Source organism: Gobius niger, assembly GCF_951799975.1.
Source record: "Gobius niger genome assembly, chromosome: 20".
Taxonomy (NCBI): Eukaryota; Metazoa; Chordata; class Actinopteri; order Gobiiformes; family Gobiidae; genus Gobius; species Gobius niger.
This window is the reverse complement of record NC_136871.1, coordinates 21,756,206-21,776,486: the sequence shown is the minus strand read 5'-3', so window position 1 is coordinate 21,776,486 and position 20,281 is coordinate 21,756,206. Positions and strand designations below refer to the sequence as shown.

The 20,281-nt window shown below is 40.4% G+C and overlaps 3 protein-coding genes across 3 annotated transcripts; all 3 read left to right on the top strand.

Annotated features, from left to right (window-relative positions):
• The first annotated feature begins 129 nt into the window (after positions 1-129).
• On the top strand, positions 130-8,450 carry nckipsd (NCK interacting protein with SH3 domain). The gene is made up of 13 exons (XM_079578618.1): positions 130-574; positions 1,281-1,393; positions 1,580-1,790; positions 2,801-2,876; positions 3,001-3,557; positions 4,009-4,179; positions 4,635-4,721; positions 5,166-5,304; positions 5,444-5,524; positions 5,618-5,746; positions 6,139-6,228; positions 6,306-6,478; positions 7,049-8,450. Exons 1-13 carry the CDS (start codon positions 404-406, stop codon positions 7,265-7,267), a joined length of 2,217 nt encoding a protein of 738 aa, XP_079434744.1. The 5' UTR covers positions 130-403; the 3' UTR covers positions 7,268-8,450.
• A 708-nt stretch (positions 8,451-9,158) lies between these two features.
• Positions 9,159-12,678, top strand: slc25a20 (solute carrier family 25 member 20). The gene is made up of 10 exons (XM_079578626.1): positions 9,159-9,254; positions 9,353-9,462; positions 10,087-10,179; positions 10,268-10,395; positions 10,480-10,570; positions 10,635-10,752; positions 10,920-10,992; positions 11,070-11,179; positions 11,838-11,962; positions 12,232-12,678. The coding sequence occupies exons 2-10, from the start codon at positions 9,358-9,360 to the stop codon at positions 12,292-12,294; spliced, it is 906 nt and encodes a 301-aa protein (XP_079434752.1). The 5' UTR covers positions 9,159-9,254; positions 9,353-9,357; the 3' UTR covers positions 12,295-12,678.
• Positions 12,679-14,858: 2,180 nt separating this feature from the next.
• Positions 14,859-18,706, top strand: prkar2ab (protein kinase, cAMP-dependent, regulatory, type II, alpha, B). Its single transcript, XM_079578642.1, has 10 exons — positions 14,859-15,409; positions 15,490-15,525; positions 15,861-16,000; positions 16,277-16,383; positions 16,712-16,865; positions 17,843-17,944; positions 18,019-18,093; positions 18,174-18,239; positions 18,322-18,460; positions 18,551-18,706. Exons 1-10 carry the CDS (start codon positions 15,118-15,120, stop codon positions 18,673-18,675), a joined length of 1,236 nt encoding a protein of 411 aa, XP_079434768.1. The 5' UTR covers positions 14,859-15,117; the 3' UTR covers positions 18,676-18,706.
• The last annotated feature ends 1,575 nt before the right edge of the window (positions 18,707-20,281 follow it).

The window sequence follows — 20,281 nt, the reverse complement described above, 5'->3', positions numbered from 1 at the left end:
GTTAAGGAAAAATTCACAAACAATTCTCAGAAGTACCTCTTGAATATTCATCATTGGTGAATCACAAACAAACGAATCTGCTCCTTATTTGAATGTCATTTTATCGCTGCTATAATGATTAATATTAAAATATGATCTGTTTTCGATTGTGAAGCCTTGGGGGCGTGGCTGTGGCCGAACAGCGCCTCCTATCGGGCTCATTGGTCACGGGTCAGATGATCCGAGCTACATTGTAAATAGACTGCTGTGATCCACTCGATGCTCCGTGGCCATGCCTTCGTAGTCCTTTAAAGTCAGCTCCAGCCAGGGTTTTAATATACGGACTTTGTTTCTGCGGACACTTGCCTTTCGGAGGCTTTGCTCATTGTGGCGTTTCTAACTGAGAATCTGCGCTAACTCGGCCATGTACCGGTCTCTGTACGCTTTCCGATCCACGGAGCCCAACTCACTGCACTTCTCCGCAGGAGAAAGCTTCCTAATCCTGGAGAGGAGCAACAAACATTGGTGGCTGGGTTCCCGCTGCAGCTCAGGAGAAACTGGATACTTACCTGCCTCGTACATCGAGAAAATACAGGTAAACAGCACAGAGATAGAGATGCCTTGTGATCCCCGCGGCAGTGCAGTGGAGTTGAATTAATTGACAGATGAGATCAGACCGACCCACCCCTTTTTCTATGTGACAACAAAATGTGCAAACAGTTCAGGCCTTTTAAACACAGTAAAATACATAAATATTTCTTTTTTGGCAACCTACAGTGAGTTACTGTTCATGGTTGCTTCTTCTCAGCTGTTTCTGCGGCAGTAAGACGTTGGACGGGACAAGGGAGGATGGATGGGGTGTGAATGTGGGGTATGATAGAATATGACAGGACAGCTCCAAAGATGTGGAAGCACAATTGTATCTTCACCTACAGTTTTATACTTAGTCATTTAGGTGGGTTTTCTTAGGCACGCCCACGGGTGCTTTGTACAGTGAGCAGCTTCCCTACAGTCAAATCTGCTGTGGACTAGTCACAGCATGTACAATGTCATGAGCAGGAATGCTCTTATGCTCTTGGTGACATGACATTGTCTGCAGACCCAATGTGCAGCATTTGGACCTGTGTGTCTCGGGTTGAAAGATTCTTAGATAACTGGCCTAGTTTATTTCTGCCTGGGGCCAAAGCCATATAGGTCCTTAGGCCGCTATTTGCATGTTCTGTTTAGTTTAAATTTTAATATTTGTCCCTGCTGCTTTGGTGAATAATTCATAACCGGTTGTTGGATTTTCTGTGTTTCAGGCCCCAGAGCAGGATGAGGTCTTGCACTCCATTGATCGAGCCATTGAGGGCATCCACAATGTGGCTTTAAAGAACGGAGGCAAATACAATCTTGAGCAGCGTGATGTTTTACAGTAAGTGAGAGTAAACATGCTTTTGACAAACATGTTGTGCACAAAGAGAGAATACATTGCTTTAGTTGGAGCATATTTGACCAATGGTACCTGGAATTCAGTGCTGTGTGCTGTGCATAAAAGAAACTATAACTTAAGGACAAAACATCATTTTGGAGTAAGTATAGTTTTGATAACCTTTTATAGGAAGCTGATTCATCATCGGAAAGAGACCCTTGCCCGACGGAGCAACTCGTCAGCCAGTAACAAATCAGGCCTCCCAACGTCTAGCAGCGAGATCTCACTGAGCCAAACCCCTAACCCACCCAATGGCCTTAATCGGGAGTACGGACGACAGGGAAACATGCCACTATCAGGAAGTCTGGACAATATGCAAGGAGAGCAAGGATTTTATCAGGTATCTTTTTCACTGTTTGTTACTGCAATGTCCACAGTACACCTATTACCATCCAGTAATCAGGTCACATAATAAAAAATATACAATAAAAACTACATTCATTTGACAAATACTTCTAAAGTTATGGTTAACTAGACATGAAACAACGAATCGATTGCTGACAACTATTTTAGTTATCGATTCATTGTCTTCTGGTTTACTCGAACTCAAAAGAGAATTTAATGAAAATTTAGTATTTTTTAATGAAAACCCTTTTTGTTTTTAACATGACGGTATGTAGAGTGTTGTTGTCTCAGGACAAATATCCAATCAGAAAGCAGTATTAGCTCCACTATTACTGTTGCCAGATTCTATAGTTAAAACCACTTTGGAAATAAATATAAAAGGACTCTCTCTTATTGCCTCAATCCCACCTCCCGTCCCCAAGAAAGTACCATTCAGTGCAGCCTAGAGTCGAACGTCTTAGCTGTTCATAGAAACTTGTGTCTGTGTTCATGTGCAGCGTTGAGCAAACTAAGTTCAGCTATAGTGGCTTTTTAAAAGCACTGAGAACCTACTACAAACATTCACTTTAAGTTTACTTCATCAGCATGTCCTCAAGCGGCACCTCTTTAGCCTTATGTGGCTTTTACAGCCAAGTGATTAATCAATTCATTGTATAAAATAATCTGCAGACAAAAATCGATTGCCAAAATAATTAGTTGCAGCCCTAAATCTTAACCTTTCTAGTCTTTTCCAATAATTTGTACTTTTACTGGGTCATTATCGTCATGTTGACATGAGTTAGTGATGGGGTAATCTAACCAATCACAGTGAAGTGGGTACTTTCACTAGCAGCAGATGGTTTTAGTTACTTAAAAGCGATATAATGATACTACGTGCACATGAAGTGAAGAATTTTTCTGTTAAGTCTAAGAAAGTCGTGATATAAATTTCATGGTGTGTTGCTTACTCACAGTAATGTATCCTGTCTCAGTGTCTAGACCAGTATTACAATAGGTTTGTTTCAGGTGCCCCCTCAGCCTCGACGCACGGCTCCGGTCACCCCTCCTCCACCAGAGAAACAGAGGAACAGCCGCGGCTCAGGTCAGACTCTGCCTCTGTGAAGCAGCTCTGTGTTTTTGCTGATGCTACCTGCTGCCTCAAAAACAGGCTATTCTTAGTGCCGCACGCTCTGCCGTCTGTAACTGGAGCTGTCTCCTCTCCGCAGAGCCCGAGGTCCCTTCCCGTGTGTCCTCTCTCCCCCCGTCCCCAGCCCCCTCCCTCTCCATCAGCACCACCTCCTTAGAGTCTGGCTCCGCCCACTCTCTGCTCTCCTCTGAGGTCAGCCTCCCCAGTATCTCCAGCACCCCACCTCCACCTGTCCCGTCCCGCGTGAAACCCTTGGCCCCCCCTCCGCCGGACGTCCTGCCTTCAGAGTCCTCGGCACAGGCAGCTCCTGCCAGGAAAAGCCCAGCGCCTCAGCCCCCCCAGCCCGCCCCGTCTCTGCAGCCCAAAGTAGAGGCAAAGCAGGACAATGACTGGCCTGTTGCCCCGCCGTCCGTTGCTGAGAGCCCTCCTGGCAGCCCCACTACCTCCTCCTCCTCCTCTAAACCGGTTCCCATGACAATCGGGCCAGAGCTTATTGAGTTGGTGCGGAAGAACACTGGCCTGAGTTATGAGCTGTCCCGAGTGGCGGTTGGCGTGGTGGTGGGGCACCTGCAGACTGCGCTGCCCCAGGCCTCCTCGGCTTTGGAGCAAGTGCTGCTGTCTCTAGTAGAAAGCAAGGTCAGGTATATTTTTGATGTGTCCTGTACAATAGAATCTTATCCTCAGTAGTATTTTACACACAGCTCTGCACCTTCAATTATTCAGTCGCTCTTAGTCAATGGTACAGGTCGCAGGTTTAATACGTGATAAGACCTCACAAAGACAAGATAGTTTGTTGTTTGCTAAGAGTATTTTAGGATTGTGCAATAATCTTTTTTGCCCAAATATGTTTTCTAGTTGAACTGTTCAAAATGCATTTAATTGCAACAAAGTCACAATTAATTGAAAATGATTTCATAAAATTAAATTAAATTAAAAATACAATTTAAAACAACCTGCAAAACAGAGATGTTGCATTGCACTTCACATACACTTTGAAAAGCCTTTTACCCTTAGGTAGGTTTAGTGTTTTCTTCTTGACTGGTAATTCAAGTTCTCTTCCTGTCCTTCTCCTCCTCCTCCTGTGCAGGATCTGAGCTCAGCGCTCCCACAAGGACAGGTGTGTCATGACGAGCAGCGTTTGGAGGTGATTTTCGGAGACCTCGCCCGACACCGTGAAGACTCGCAACAGCGGAGCTGGGCTCTACACGAGGACCACGCTCTCATCTCCTGCTACCTGGAGGAGCTGCTCAAGATACTGGTACTTGTTGTTTATAACTTCATGCTTTTGCAAAACGCTATTGTTGTAAAATTATGAAACGAACAACCAATTAAAGTGATCAGAGAAATTCCCTTATAGTAACATCTAAAGTTCCAATCACCGTCATCAAGCATAGCATTTCAACCACTGACGACTACACTTGGACATACACTAGACCCAGCCTCCGTCCACATCTTTGGCAGTTTTTCACTCTTTTTCCTGCTTCCAATGCATTAAGGAATTGTTTAATTTCCTACTAAGTTATTATCTTCCCTCAAACTCTGACTCATGAGTGACCCACGATATCATTTGGTTTGCTGTCTGTTGCATGTGGCACTGCATAATCGGCATCTAATAACCCACCATTTTAGTCATCTTAATGTTATTCTTGCTTGATGAATAATCCAGAAATGACAATGCTATATAATTATTAATTGTCTGTTTTGCTCCTTCAGACTGATGCAGACCCAGAAGTGTGCAAACGAATGTGCAAGACGAACCGCTGTGAAAATGTGATCTCGCTGGTTTCTTATTATCAGATGGTAAGGCCCTATATGTTGCTTGACGCCCATGTTACTTATGTCATCATTTGATCTTAACTATGTAAGAGGCGAGTAGTGTTTCCTTTCACCAGTAATCTGTGTCAGGCTGTTTGGGACTTCCTGCGTTTTATCGTCTAGTTTGAACTGTCCTCTACATTTTCAAAGGCTATAAACCAGCACCTGCTTTTGCATTTGGGTGCATTGGAAACCTTGGATTTTCAGTTTTTCTGTTTCTCATTCCTAATGTTTTCTGCCCACTTGAAATTCTGCCCAACAGGATGTTTAAAGGCTACAATTCTGCATTCGTGCACACAGGTCAAATAAATGGCAAATGTTCAAATATTAAGCTGTTTACCAACTTATGTTAGAAAATGTCACTTTGTACTGCCTTGACACACACAGCGTTAGCCTCCAAATCACTGTTTTCATATTGTTTCTGTACAGGAGCACCGTGTTTCTCTACGATTGTTGCTTCTCAAGGTTTTCGGGGCAATGTGCAGTTTGGACGCTGCTCTTATCTCCACTCTGCTCAACTCCATCCTCCCCATGGAGCTGGCCCGGGACCTCCAGACTGACACACAAGGTAAACACAGACAATACCTTTCTTATATGGTCATTTCATCATTCAAATGTGATAATTACATGGAGTAGCTGTGTGTTAGTGCCAGTAAATTACTTTGTGTTTAGTCATTTGCTTTTCATTGCTTGTCCCTCTTTTAAAGAGCACCAGAAGATGTGTTACACGGCTTTGGTTCTCACTATGATCTTCTCAATGGGGGAGCAGGTGCCGTACCATCACTACGGTATGGGAATCAAATTCTCCTATTATCCATTTGAAATATAAGGGACACGGTCAATTCTTAATATAAATAATACATCTAATTGTTCCCTTGTAGAGCACTTGAATGGTGAATTTGTACAGTTTCTTTTGGATGTGGTGGAGGATGGACTTCCATCGGATCCAACAGAGCAGCTGCCCGACATCTTCCTCAACCTCATTCTGTCATTCAACCTGCATCACACCAGTAAGAGACATCTGTTTATTGTTGTCATTATTATATTAGTGTCTTTTTTCAGTAATAATAACGGAAAGTCGGAGTGCACAGGTGCTTATAATGATGCTTTGCTTATACTTTTGAGGAAACCAGGTGATTAAGTGCCACAGGAATGTTTGTTAATGAACAAGTTGAATTGAATTGAAGATCTGTCTAAACTCTGTAGCTCTGTCTGTGGATTAACCGGATGGTGAAAGAATGTATGAAAAGAAAAACATGTATTCATCAATAGTAGTTTTGATTCTGCAAGAGTGTTGCGTTTAGTCACGTCAGACTTCGTTACTCACATGCTCCCTCTGCTGGTAACAATTGGAATTAGTTCTGAAATCACTAGTTTTTGATAAATCATCTTTTCTCACCAGCGCCAAGCAACAACGTTATTATGCAAGAACTAAAGAAGAAGAACGTAAAGATCCTCTCTGAAAAAGTCTTATTGCTTCTTAATCGAGGAGGTACATTCAAATCATTTGTACAGCGTGATTGTACGTTATTATTTCCTGTCACATCTTTATATTCTCCTCTCTCTCAGATGACCCTGTGTGTATGTTCAATCACAAGCCGCCCGCTCCTCACTCTGTGCTCAAGTTTCTTCAGGATGTTTTTGCGAGTAAAGAAACTGCTAATATCTTCTACCATACGGACATGATGGTGATGATCGACATCGCTGTACGGCAGATATCTGACCTTTCGCCCGGAGACAAGGTGAGCGCTATACTGGCAAAACTAAAAGGAAAGGGGAAGAATGTGCCTCTTTCTCCCAAGAACGGCACACCTACCTCCACATATCAATCCAGTTACACTCTCTGGGTTACTGGGATTTATAAATATTTCACAACATAAATGCTATGAGTGCAAGCAATATTCTTCTATCCCTGAGTTCAAGAAGTGATCTCACTTTTCAATCTTCAGTTAAATGTTGACAAGTGGTGTAAAGAACGAATAGGGGGATTTCCCACCCTGGGGTCGTGACACTAAGTTGAGATCCCGAAAGCTCATAGTGAAACTAGTTTTCTTTATTGTTAATCACCATGTTTAAAAATACAGTGGATTGAAATTAACATTATTCCCATTCCCTCGATTAAAAACAGTAGAAAGAGCAAGTAAATAAATAAAATCTGTTCCACTGGTAAAATGGGGGTCAGAAAGATGCTGCAGAGGAGATGCTTTTCAACATATTTTTACAAACTCTTGATGCTAAATATGAAATAAAAGCTTTATTCTTCTCATCTATTCTAAACTTAAGCTTTTTTTTAATCTTCTTTTTGTACCCAGCTGCGTATGGAGTACCTGTCCCTCATGCACTCCATAATGCGCTCCACGGACTATCTCACGCACCAGCACCGGCTTGCTGACCTGCAGGGGGCGCTGCAGAGGATCCTCCGGGAAGAGGAGGACCCCAGGGAGGATGAGGGCAGCGCTACAGCCAAACAGATGGACAAGCTAATCGTACAGCAGATCTACAAAGAGTTTCCACAGATCTGCCAGAACTAGGACTAGCCACATCACAATATCACACACTATAGTCTGCTCCCATTACTGCAGGCAAGTACAGGAAGGAAAAGAAAAGGTTATAAAATAATGTATTTAGTCAAATTTCTTGTGCCATTATAACCCAGGGGTGGTGCCAATATTTTTGAAGAATTCAAGTCCAAGAGTATTTTTTTCTAAATGTTAGAAAAAGGGAGACTTAGTTTGGCCTTTAAAGAGATAGTGTCAAAACTGCACTGGAAATGAAATTAACGAGTAGTTGCATAATTCTCTACAGGTACTAAAAATGATAATCCAAAGATGAAGACAGTGATCATTTATATCAGTGTTCATACAATCCCTAATTACCGACTCCATCTCAATTTAACACCACAAGGGTTACTCAATGGTGTGTCTGAAACCAAGCAATTGTAATAGTTTTGTACCAAAACTATTGAAAACAAATGGAAACAGTGCCATGTCGCTAGAATATTGGAGTCCTTTTGTGCTACTTTGACAGTGAAGCCAAACTACTGTGTGCAGACAATAGTGCTACTTTCCATACATCACTGAACTCCTTCGCTGGCTTCTTAAGTATTCACAGGTCAGATGTTGTGGGAAGAGCACAGTCTTGACTATCATCAGTAAAAATAAAACAAACTGCAATATTGTGAGTCTCGCTTGTGGCTACATTCAGGCGTCTTAAATACTTCTGAGCTTCCTATTCCATATCAAAACTTTCCTCAGCTTCAGAAGTCTTCGCTAAAATTAAAAGAGTATTTTTTTTCTGTACAGTACATGCTGCAAACTAACTGCACTGCAATAATGCTTCTAACAAAAGATTTCACCTCAGTGTTTGAGGTATTCTTAAGGGAAAGACTGCACTTGTGAGTGATTAAACATGTTAATTCTATGACATTTTTCGTGACTTTTAACAAAGGAGGTAGACTTGTGGCATGATTTAAGTGCAGTATTTAATTTTAACAACAAAATGTACAATATCCTAGTTTTTCCTCATTGCTAAATAGTCTCCATTTATAGTTTAACTTATTATTCAGTTTTGATCTTTTAAATTGACAGAATCCACTTATTATTTCATCTTTCAAGACTTTTATTTGTATGTTCATTGTGTGATTGTTTACATTGTAAGGGAGTTGTCTACATTCAGTTACTACCATTGTCTTCATAACTGCTGCAACGGTGTAATAATAAACTAATAAAGCTATATTTTAACTGGAAGAATAACAGATTTTTGTCATCTTTTATGGGCAATTTAAATGAACTATATAGGTGGCGTTCACGATTTAGAATGTGATGTCATAATGTCAGATGGAGGCCAAGGCCAATGCAACTCTATGGGAGAAATACAGTTTTTGGAAGAAATCTCCAAAACAAACAAAAACAAATGTTTTTCCTCATGTGTATTTGATCGTGATTGGATTCACAAACCTGTGATATTATTTTTATGTCTGAAAGTCCTTTCTATTGGACAACGTCACGGTCATGTTTTCGCATATTGTCACCACTTTTTGACGTTTTTCTGTGAAAATAATTGGACATTAGTTCATATGTGCTGACAGAGGAGACAATGAATGTTGTGACAGTTTTTGTTTCATATGGATTCCTCCAGTAATGACTGAGATCTGAGCAAAAAAACAAAGACATAAAAATATGCATTTTGTCAGTTCAAAAACTATAGGCTCTTTAGAACCAATATACTATATATAAACACAGCACATATTATTATTACGTTTGTTTGTTTGTTTGTCTTTGTGTGCGTGTCCTGGCATGTGTGTCCATCATAATAATTAGTCAATGGTCGGTGTGTGTCACTGAAGTAAATACAGGTATCAGGTGTGGTTTGTTTCAGCCCGGACGCTTAATGGGGACCCGCACTTGACACCTTGGTGTTTCAGTAAAACTGCTCCGGGTTTGAAGTGGGTGAAAGGTCCAGTCAGGTTCTTCTGACTGCAGGAAGCAGCTTAATTCTTCTCAGATTGTCCATAATACGGTATGGCACATTTTTTACAGATTTGAGAAAAACAAGCACGCGCTCGTTTATGTCGATGGTTAGTTTAGTTTAAAGCTCGTGTCTGTGTGTTGTTTCAGCAAAAATGTCCCAGCAGCCGCAGCCCATCAGTCCGCTCAAGAACTTCTTCGCCGGGGGGTTCGGAGGGGTCTGCCTCGTCTTTGCCGGACACCCCCTGGATACCATTAAAGTAATACATTTACGGCTATTTGTTTTGGATGGCGTTCTTTGAAGAGTGCACGCGCGGGGCAGTGTGGCAAAGTTGCAGAGCCTGTTCAAGAATAGTGTCAGGTTTAGCAGGTTGTGAGTAGTCAACAAATGAATAATGAATAGTGAATAGTCATGTTTCTGTGAAAAGAATACACGCTTTTCCCCTTTGACCCAGATAGATAGCAAATGAAGTGGTATCAACTAGAGCTTTCTGTTACACATTAACAGTAGTATAATGGGATTAGTGGCGCTGCCTGTTCGTTTATTTCTTTGTCAAATACTGAACAAATGACAGATGTCTTAGTCCTATAATAATCTGAACAGTGATTGGAATAAAAAGTCATACATTTTGCTTCATCAATAACATACCTATATTTAGGTTGAAATTACTTATTAAAGATCATATACAAACAATAGAAGTTAGTTACATTATTCTCCAAAATTGATCTTGCATAAAATTAGTGAAATAAGTATTACCTCTGCCACCATTGTCTCAGAAAACGCAATGAGACACGTCCTCAAATGTTTCTTATATTGCTCTTATGTTGCTCTGTAGGCGCATTCCTAGTAATTTGGACCCATTGTTGTTTGAACTTTTTTTCAGGTGCGTTTGCAAACTCAGCCAAAGCCCAAACCAGGAGAGAGCCTTCTCTATGCTGGGACTATTGATTGTTTCAAAAAAACCTTGGCCAAAGAAGTGAGGATAAAAAATACAACACATTCACTAAGAGTATTTAGTACTTTTGTGCAATGTCATACTCAAACATCTTTTTCTTGCTTTGCAGGGAGTCAAAGGCCTTTATAAAGGCATGGCGGCTCCGATCATAGGAGTAACACCGATGTTTGCGGTGTGCTTTTTTGGATTTGGTCTGGGTAAGAAGCTGCAGCAGAAACACCCAGGGGATATCCTTACGTAGGTGATTGCTGTACCTTTAATAACTATATATAATTCCCACGACTTGAGTCTTCTGAAGTGGTGTCTTGTCATATTGCACAGGTATCCACAGTTGTTTGCTGCCGGCATGTTGTCTGGCGTTTTCACCACAGTGATCATGGCACCAGGAGAGCGAGTCAAATGCCTCCTTCAGGTATGAGTCCTTTTCTACGTGATTTGGTGTTGAATAGCGGTTATTATGTTCCATGTGTTTGTAGATCCAAGCGTCCACAGGGCAAGTGAAGTATAATGGCCCGAAGGACTGTGTAAAACAGCTGTACCAAGAGTCTGGTATCAGAGGCATCTACAAAGGCACAGCTCTGACTCTTATGAGAGGTGTGTATTATCTTACATTTTGAAATTAAAGCTCCTAGAATGTGTTCTTACTGCATCAGCACACACCTCACTTTAAGCTACCTTTCCCTTTATACTATATACTGTTAAATTATCAACATGTGTCTGTTAACCCATCATTATTCTTCATATCCATTGTTTTTGTTCAGATCTTCCGGCCAGCGGCATGTACTTTATGACCTATGAATGGTTAAAGAACCTCCTCACACCTGCAGGGAAAAGGTATTAGGAGTATTGGTATTTATGTGCTATAGTTCCAATATTTGCAAATGAGTAACATCATGTTTGTCCTCGGACAGCCACAATGAGCTGAGTGTTCCCAGTATCCTGTTTGCTGGAGGAATGGCGGGCGTCTTTAACTGGGCAGTGGCCATTCCCGCTGACGTCCTCAAGTCACGCTTCCAGACAGGTTTGAACTAAGTGTTAGAAATATATATATTTTAACTTAATATGTATTGTAAGTATTATTGTAGTATGTGACCTTTGTGCGGTGTACACATTTGTACTTAAAGGGACATCATTGTGTATGATTTGTCATTTCAGGATTTTTGACATAGGGCCTAATTTCCTTGTTATCCAGAGTGTTGTTGATTTCTGGAGACATTTTTCTTTTGTAATTCATGCAGTTCTTATATTTGAAGAGTTTCGTGGCGCTAGGGTAGTGCAAGGCTAGCACATTTCTACGGTGTCAGCTAGCATGTCTGTTATTTTAAATGCAAAATGGTTAAAATTATTCTATCAACACAGTGCACTTGAGGTAAATCACTTATAACGCCAGACTAACAATATAAATGTCTGAGGAGTGAGTCAGACTGTTTTTAATGCAGAGTAGCTGATACTATAGAAATGTGCTAGCCTAGCGCCACGTAACTCTTCAGATGTAAGAACTCCATGAATTACAAAAAAAAATATCTACAGAAATCAGCAACACTCTGGATAACTAGGAAATTAGGCCCTATGTCAAAAATCCTGAAATATATATTATATATATATAATACATATTTAGTTATTGAATAAATGCTATTCTGGGTCATGTGTTTCGTCCTGTTTTCTGTCAATAACAACAGCTCCTGAAGGAAAGTATCCTAACGGCTTCCGGGACGTCCTGCGAGAGCTGATCAGAGAGGAAGGCATAGGCTCACTGTACAAAGGCTTCAATGCAGTCATGCTCAGAGCTTTCCCTGCAAACGCTGTGAGTGTATTGTAGTTTTTCCCTAATCACAATATTTACACTGTTCAAGGAATTGTGTAGATGTGTCAAAAAGTTTTTACATGAAAATCTTGGGAGCACGTTTGAAAAACCGCATGACAGGCCTCTCCTTCAGCCACAAAGCACATTGGGTCGCTATACAATCAAGCAATTAACATTAAGCCAATCGGTGTCAATCAAGTGTTATACTTTAAGTTGTTTTGTATCTACTGAAGTATTTATTTTCTAATTGTGACATTGTCTTTTTTCAGGCTTGCTTCTTAGGTTTTGAATTCGCAATGAAGTTCCTAAATTGGATGGCGCCAAATCTGTGATGACAGATCTGTGGCCTCTGCTGTGAAAAACCCAGGACTTTTAAAGAATTTAATCTCAACACTTTCAAAAGATTTTATTGATTTTATTGATTATGTAAAATCGTCATTTATGCCCTGCTTTGGTGCACACAACGGACTCACGAATGTTTTCGCTCATTCTTTATGTGTGTTGTCTTGATCATTGGTAATAAGCTGTTTTTATATATGGACTGGTCTAGGCGTGCTGTGCCTTACCTTTTAAGCGCCTTGCCAGAAAAAGGTGCATTTTGTCCATGTTGACTTAGAGCAATAACAGCCTGTCACTCTCCTCCACCTGGAATATGTCTTCTGTTGAAATATTAAGATTCATTTATAGTGTACAAATCTGCAGGAATAAAACAAATTACGAACCACATTGTTTCATGTTGTATAGTTTTTCATTTAATCTGATCCATGTCTTTTTCATGATGTTTGGCCATTGATCAGGGAGTAAATAACTGATCATTTGGTTGCAAAGCACTTAAAGAGTCCCGTGTGCTGTTTTGATCCCAGGTCCATACTGTCGTATTCTTGGGCAAAACTTCACCACCAGTCATCCCAAAGGAAACAAAGGCCACAGTATTAAAGTAAATATTCATGAAAAATTGATCATATGGAAAAGGGACTGATTTAATGTATTTACACAATAACGCCTTTATGTAAATCTTCAGCATCACCATGTACGAGCTTGCTCAAAAGCCTGTTGTATATAATTTGATACTCATTTTCTGCCTCCTTTGTCGGTAGTTTTTTTGTTGTTGCACTTTTTGCAATAATTGTAATGTCATTTGGTTGACAAGTTAAATATTAAGGAGTAAAAAGTGTAAGATGAGTGAATGATATTGTTATTTTGGAGAAGGGACTATACGTATACTATAAGTTTAAAAATGTTAAAATTATGTATTTACCTCCCCCTACATGTTCCAGCCATGTTCTGGTGTGTAGAATGAGCTCAGACCTGTTCACCACAACTGCCTCTAAAATCCTGCACTGTCACTCAAAAACGTGTTACTTCAGGTCCGTCATGCACGAGCTTAATATAGAAGGTGCAGTTAAACGTATGACCTGAGATGGCAGTGGTGAGTATAAAATGGCGAACTTGCATCTAGCCCCTTTAAAGGTAGACAGTATCTTTCGTACTTGTTAATACTTTTTCATGCAGTACAAAATAACAATGAATATATATACATACTTTTTTGTTTATTGTAAATACATGCTGGAAATTGTTAACAGGCATTTGAGGGACTTGTTTTGACAAAGCCCAAAGGTGAATATGAATCATGGACATTTTGGTTCAGAATTCAGAAAATTAATAAATGAGTGACACAGATCACAAAAGGAAATATGATACTGAGAACAAATTACTGCATGAGGATTTTTATAGCTGGTAAAGCACTGAAGATGCCATGTACGGAGCCCAATAGAGGTGGGTATAGAGACAGACGTTGATGAAGTGGGATTTCCAGGTTGGAACAATGAGAAATAGAATAAACTAAAAATGAAGAGGAAAAGCAGGGTCAACAAAAACAACATAGAAGATTTTCAAAAAAGTGGACTCTAAGAGGAGAAATTCATAGTCACAGATGCTGAAACTGACATAAGGCACCAATAAGGAATAGAAGAATGTCCAGAGGAAAGGATTGTCCTGGGATTTTGTTTCATGTAAAGCCTGATGTAGCCTATCAAATTACAACAACCATGACACATTATCATGTTTTTATTTTACATTTATTAAAGGGTCAGCTTCCAAAAAGTTTTTTTCTAACCATTATTTTTGGGGTCAGTCAGGGGCGGACCGGCCATATGTCCATTCTGGAAGAGCACAGAAGGGCCACTGGCTCTAGGGCCACCAGTCCCGCCTCAACCGAGCTTTACCCAAATCTAAAAGCTAAAAAGAAAAGCATCAAAATAGCGAGAAAAAGAGGATGAAAAGTCAACAAAAACGTGAGAAAAACACGGACAAAAAAAACTACAAAAACGTGAGAAAAACACAACAAAAAATGATTAAAAAAACAACAAAAATATGACAAAAATGTGGCGACGTGACGAAAAGTTTCCATCACTTTTGTAGGTCTTAGCTTTCAAATGAGGCGTTACATTGTTGATCTCCAGTCGAGAAGCTTTTAGATTTGGGTAAAGCCCAATATAAAAAAAACATGAATCTAAAAGGAATTCCGTGGAGTATGGTGCACCACAAGGTTCCATTTTGGGACCATTATTATTTATTATTTGTATTAATGATTTTGCTTGTGTTTCTGCGACCACCTTTCCCGTTCTTTTTGCTGATGATACCAATTAAAAAAATAATAATAAAAAGCCGAACTGGGGAAAATGCACTTGTTAATGTTAAGGCGGGTGGTAAAAGGTTAAAATATGTATTTGTGGAAGTGTCACATTTACGCTAACTTGGGCCAGGCTAGTCAGAGCCCAGGGCTGTTTTTCAGTCTCAGTCCGCCCCTGGGGTCAGATCTTATTAAGGTTGAAATATGTTGCAAAAAACTGGCAAAATGATTGAGTCAGATAAACATATTGTATAGGCTCATTTTGCCACGTTCATGGAAACGGTCCATGTGACAACCTTTAATCTTTGGTGAGGAGAAGAACCAGTCAATAGTTTCCAATGGACCGAGCCAAATACTAAATGATCAATAAAGCGCTCAATGTGACAGTGGGACAAACGTCACTAAGCTCCAATGATGCTCACAGCAGATCTGATGTTAGATGTTTGAGCGGACAAGTTTGCAGGTTTTTTTTTCTTTTTTTACATTAGAAGGGATTATTCTTGGTGATTTGTGAATTGGAACAATGACTAACGCAGAGATACCAATGGGCCTGAAGGAGCTGCTCCAAGCCTTCACTGTGGAGGTCCTGCGCCATCAGCCGGACAATTTGGTGGAGTTTGCCGTGCAGCACTTCACCAGCGTTTTAGAGGCTCAAAATAAGAACAACCAACAAAGCAAGCGGCAAGCCAAGAAACTGAGCTTCAGATCGACAAAGAGAGGAGTGGCTTTTGAGACCAAGACAGAACAGACCAAAGAGATGAAGAAGGAGGAGGAGGAGGAGGAGGAGGAGGAGGAGGAGGAAGAAAAAGAGGAGAGTGAGTAACCATTAAAGGTTTACTATATTATTCAATGTTACTTTTAGTTCATAGTCTCTAACAGTGTTGTTTCTCTGCAGAGTGCACAACTGGAAAATACAACCGAAGAGTGTCTGGTTAGTAACTTATGGTACTATTGTTTATTATTGGCACTGATGGAGGAGGGGGACCTATGTTTAACAAATTAACAAATCCAGGCTATATATTGATCTGTTCCAATCTTAAAATCTAATCCTAAAAACTGTTTTGGTATGTAATAATGTGGGGTTCTTCTTGGTTTAGGCTTTGTTCAATCCAGAATTAGTCCTTATTTAGTCCAGATCCTTTAGAAAAAAGCACCGGAAAGAAGCAGCAACAACAACAATAACATTCAACCTCCAGTGACCCAGTTGCTTATCCAGGCACACCAGCTGAACCACAGCCAGTTCTGCATTGACTTTTACCGTCACAGTGTGTGCAGAGGCATATAACCCAGATGATGATGAGGACGATGACTCGGAGCCCCGTGTTGTCCACCCCAAAACAGACGAACAGAGGCGCAGGCTTCAGGACGTCTGCAGAGACATCCTGCTGTTCAAGACGCTGGAACAGGTGAGGGGGAGGAGGAGGATCAAGGGCAAAGAGATGCATATTTGATGAGTGAGTGATAATTGATGAACTTTGTAAATGAACAATACAATATATTTATAACAAAAAGTCGTAGTAGTTTGAGGATTTCCCATTTTGTAACATACACGCAGGATCTCTAACCTTCTTTCCACCGTGAGATACGTTTACTTAATAAAAACGGCAGAGAGCTACTTGAGAAGTGATTGTGACACATCTGACTTGTTGTTCACTCACTACAACCCTCCATCTGTCCTCCAGGAGCAGTTCTCTGAGGTTTTGGACGCCATGTTTGAGGTGCAGGTTAAAGCAGACGAGCACATCATCGACCAGGGCGACGATGGAGACAACTTCTACGTGATTGAGGAGTGAGAGAAAAAAAGGATGCTCTTTGATTATACAGAGGGTTCAGGGAGAGTCTTACCTGTGGTTCTACTTCATCATGTAGAAGTCTGATACTAAAATCCTATTTACTTCTTTTCTGACATAAGTGGTAATTTGGGAGTATAATTGCCTGATATAGAAATGTACCGGCTCTGTATGAGTTTGGGTAGTTTATTCAAATAGATAAAATAATTTAATCTTTCAGAATTTGACTTTCTGCCAAACTTCTGCATAATAAGAGGGGGTATAAATACATCTGACCCTAGTGTAGCTTTGGACTCAATAATCACATAAATCTTGCCTCTGTTTCAGGGGTGTCTTTGATATCTTTGTAAAAAAGGGTGGTCATGATTTGTGCGTGGGAAAGTACGACAACAAGGGCAGTTTTGGAGAGCTGGCTCTGATGTACAACACTCCACGAGCTGCTACTATTGTGGCCACCCAGGAGGGAGCTCTGTGGGCCCTGGTGAGTACAAGCATGCACTGGCCCCAATAACTTTGGAAATAACAGAGATCCAAACACACTCACCAAATACCCCAATTATCATCTCTCCCGTAAAAAGTATATACATATCAGTGAAAAGCCGTCTGGATTTCACTGCTCTGATCTGGAGTTGCTGCAGTTGGTCAGGTCTAAGTTCAGCAACACTTATGTTCCCAAAGACTGAGATCCACTGACGACCTGAACATCCTTAATGACCAGGTTATTCCATGCCGGGATTTACGAACCAGAGTCCAGATCTAAACCCCTTTGGAAAACTTTGCAATGTGCTGGAGAAGGCTTTGCACAGTGGTCACACTATCCCATCCTCAATAGAGATCTTGGTGAAAATGAATGCAACACTGGATCTATTGACACTGCAGAATCTAAACAGTGCCACAGCAAATGCCATAATTAAAGCTAAAGGTGGTTCAACGAAATATCAGAGTGTGTGACCTCTGGCAATATGGCAATAGAAACTGGTGCTTGAGTTTGCACCACCCATAGTTCAGGCCAGGAAAAAAAATGGCACACCACCAAGAAAACACGCCTCCCCTGGCACAGTATAACAGATTTATCTTATACAGTGCTTTTATTATAGTGAAAAGAGCCCTTTATTTACAGTATTCATTCCCCCACACTGGTGATCAGCTACTGTAGCCACAGCTGCACTGGGCAGATTGACGAAAGCCAATCACCGCTTACAGCCATTTAACCGCGACTCACCCATTGACAAGATCCAAAGTGTGTTGCTCATGAGTCACTCTGCTGTTGTTCAGAACTCGCCATATTCCCCAATGACCTAAAATAAATACTTTTGGTTTTGGGCAGGTGTTTGTTTATTATTATTTCAATCTATGCTTGATTAAAACCAAAGGCTGAATTGAAGGACTATTTTCTATCTTCCCACCACCGGTCACTGTAGTTTGTATGTAAGTAATTGTACGGTGCTTCTCCTCCAGGACCGAGCCACATTTCACAGGCTCATTGTGAAGAACAATGCAAAGAAGAGGAAGATGTACGAGGCTTTCATTGAGTGTGTCCCTCTCCTCAAATCTCTGGAGGTTTGTGTTTCAAAATCATTTTTCTTGTTGTATTTATGTCCCTCTTATGTCGTCTGCGTGATTTCCTTCTGCAGATTTCTGAAAGGATGAAGATCGTGGATGTTCTTGGGATGCGCGTGTTCAAAGACGGAGACTGCATTATCAAAGAGGTCTTTTTCACCATTGTATTTTCAAGCACATAAATAAAGAATAAATATAAGAAAAGGTAAGCCTGTGCTGTTTCTTACAGGGGGACAAAGCTGACTGTTTTTACGTTGTTGAATCAGGAGAAGTGAAGATTATGATAAAAAGCCTTGTCAGTAAAGTCAAATTTTGCATCCAGTTAGTTAAATGGATTTCTAGTAGTAGTTTAACCGTTGTGAATTGTGAATCGACAGAAAAGGACAGACTCAGAGGACTGCGCTGAGGTTGAAGTGGCTCGATGCACTCGGGGGCAGTATTTTGGAGAACTCGCCCTCGTCACTAACAAGCCCAGAGCAGCATCTGTGTACGCCGCCGGGGAGACAAAATGTTTAGGTAAGAAGTGGATTCGATTCAATTCCATTCTTCAAATTCTGTATTTGAACAGTGCTGGAATAATTCTTCTTGGCTCTATTCTTGTTTCAGTCATCGACATCCAGGCGTTTGAGCGTTTGCTGGGCCCCTGTATGGACATCATGAAGAGGAACATCTCCCAGTACGAAGAGCAAAGGATGGCTTTGTTCGGATGTGCAGTGGATTTGACAAATTAATTAACCCCATCAAACAGCAAAATGATGTGCAATCAATCAATATTTCAAGGATAGATGTTTTGTCAGAAGCCTAATGTTTTTGGAAATTTTTACTCAACTTTCTCTCACATAAAACTGTAGATCTTGTTTTAACATTTGCAGATCTTAATTTTTATGAACAAACAAGTATATTATGGAGATCTCATATCGAATTCTTGTATGCTACTACAGATCTACAGCACATTTAATCCTCCCATTATTGCATGTGAATCTACTTGCACAATGCTTAAATGAAATAATTTTCATTTGCAAAGCATTCTCTTTGACATTTTCTATATGACCAGTTTTACTCTGTCCTACACAACTCAGGAATCCAAATTGTTTTAATCTGAAGAAGCCAAATGTCACAAGTTTGCAAAGGGGCGGCAAATTCCCGATGAATTTCCGGACATTTTCCGGAGAGAAAAAGAAGAAAAACGGCGTGACATTTTTGCTATTTTATGTTCAATAAACAACTGGGAAACTATTACCTACTCAAACATTTTTGAACCATAAAACATGCATTTGACTAGAGTGATGTCACACCCCTGAATCATGCAAGAGTGAGGACCATATCGTCAAGACAACCCATAACAAAACTTTCCTAAACCTACATTATGCTTAATACTATTTCTAATAATAGGTGGGACAAACAGTGTTATGATTTTATCACACTGTTAACTTCTCTTGTCTGTAAGATCATGACCAGGGGCGGACTGGGACAGAAAAACAGCCCTGGGCTCTGACTAGCCTGGCCCAAATTAGCGTAAATGTGCACTTCCATAAATACTTATGTTAAAACCTTTTACCACCCGCCTTAACACATTTAGTGCATTTTCCCCAGTTTGGCTTTTATTATTATTTTTTTGACTGGTATCATCAGCAAAAAGAACGGGAAAGGTGGTCGCAGAAACAGAAGCAAAATCATTAATATAAATAATAAATAATAATGGTCCCAAAATTGAACCTTGTGGCACACCATACTCCACGGAATTCCTTTTAGATTCATGTTTTTTTTATATTGGGCTTTACCCAAATCTAAAAGCTTCTCGACTGGAGATCAACAATGTAACGCCTCATTTGAAAGCTAAGACCTACAAAAGTGATGGAAACTTTTCGTCACGTCGCCACATTTTTGTCATATTTTTGTTGTTTTTTTAATCATTTTTTGTTGTGTTTTTCTCACGTTTTTGTAGTTTTTTTTGTCACTGTTTTTCTCATGTTTTTGTTGACTTTTCATCCTCTTTTTCTCGCTATTTTGATGCTTTTCTTTTTAGCTTTTAGATTTGGGTAAAGCTCGGTTGACTGGTGGCCCTAGAGCCAGTGGCCCTTCTGTGCTCTTCCAGAACAGACATATGGCCAGTTCGCCCCTGATCATGACGAACGGTTATCAATCCAGTATCACTTACTGTATACAATGACACAATGAACGTTACGAAGGTTATACGTGGTGAGGCAGGGCCTGTGTCCGACACAGAGCTGCATTAAACAAAACGAACATACCTAAACTATAGACTTGTAATAAAGTACTGCATTACAATAATGAATTTCTAAAAGCTCTTCTTTGTATTGACCACACACGTCCTCA

Coding starts and splice junctions, on each gene's coding strand:
- slc25a20 (XM_079578626.1), top strand. CDS start 9,358: ATGTCCCAGCAGCCGCAGCCCATCAGTCCGCTCAAGAACTTCTTCGCC. Junction 9,463..10,086: donor ACCCCCTGGATACCATTAAA/GTAATACATTTA, acceptor ACTTTTTTTCAG/GTGCGTTTGCAAACTCAGCC. Junction 10,753..10,919: donor AGCTCTGACTCTTATGAGAG/GTGTGTATTATC, acceptor GTTTTTGTTCAG/ATCTTCCGGCCAGCGGCATG.
- prkar2ab (XM_079578642.1), top strand. CDS start 15,118: ATGACTAACGCAGAGATACCAATGGGCCTGAAGGAGCTGCTCCAAGCC. Junction 17,945..18,018: donor CTCTCCTCAAATCTCTGGAG/GTTTGTGTTTCA, acceptor TTCCTTCTGCAG/ATTTCTGAAAGGATGAAGAT. Junction 18,094..18,173: donor GAGACTGCATTATCAAAGAG/GTCTTTTTCACC, acceptor TGTTTCTTACAG/GGGGACAAAGCTGACTGTTT.
- nckipsd (XM_079578618.1), top strand. CDS start 404: ATGTACCGGTCTCTGTACGCTTTCCGATCCACGGAGCCCAACTCACTG. Junction 5,305..5,443: donor CCTCCAGACTGACACACAAG/GTAAACACAGAC, acceptor CCTCTTTTAAAG/AGCACCAGAAGATGTGTTAC. Junction 5,747..6,138: donor ATTCAACCTGCATCACACCA/GTAAGAGACATC, acceptor TTTTCTCACCAG/CGCCAAGCAACAACGTTATT.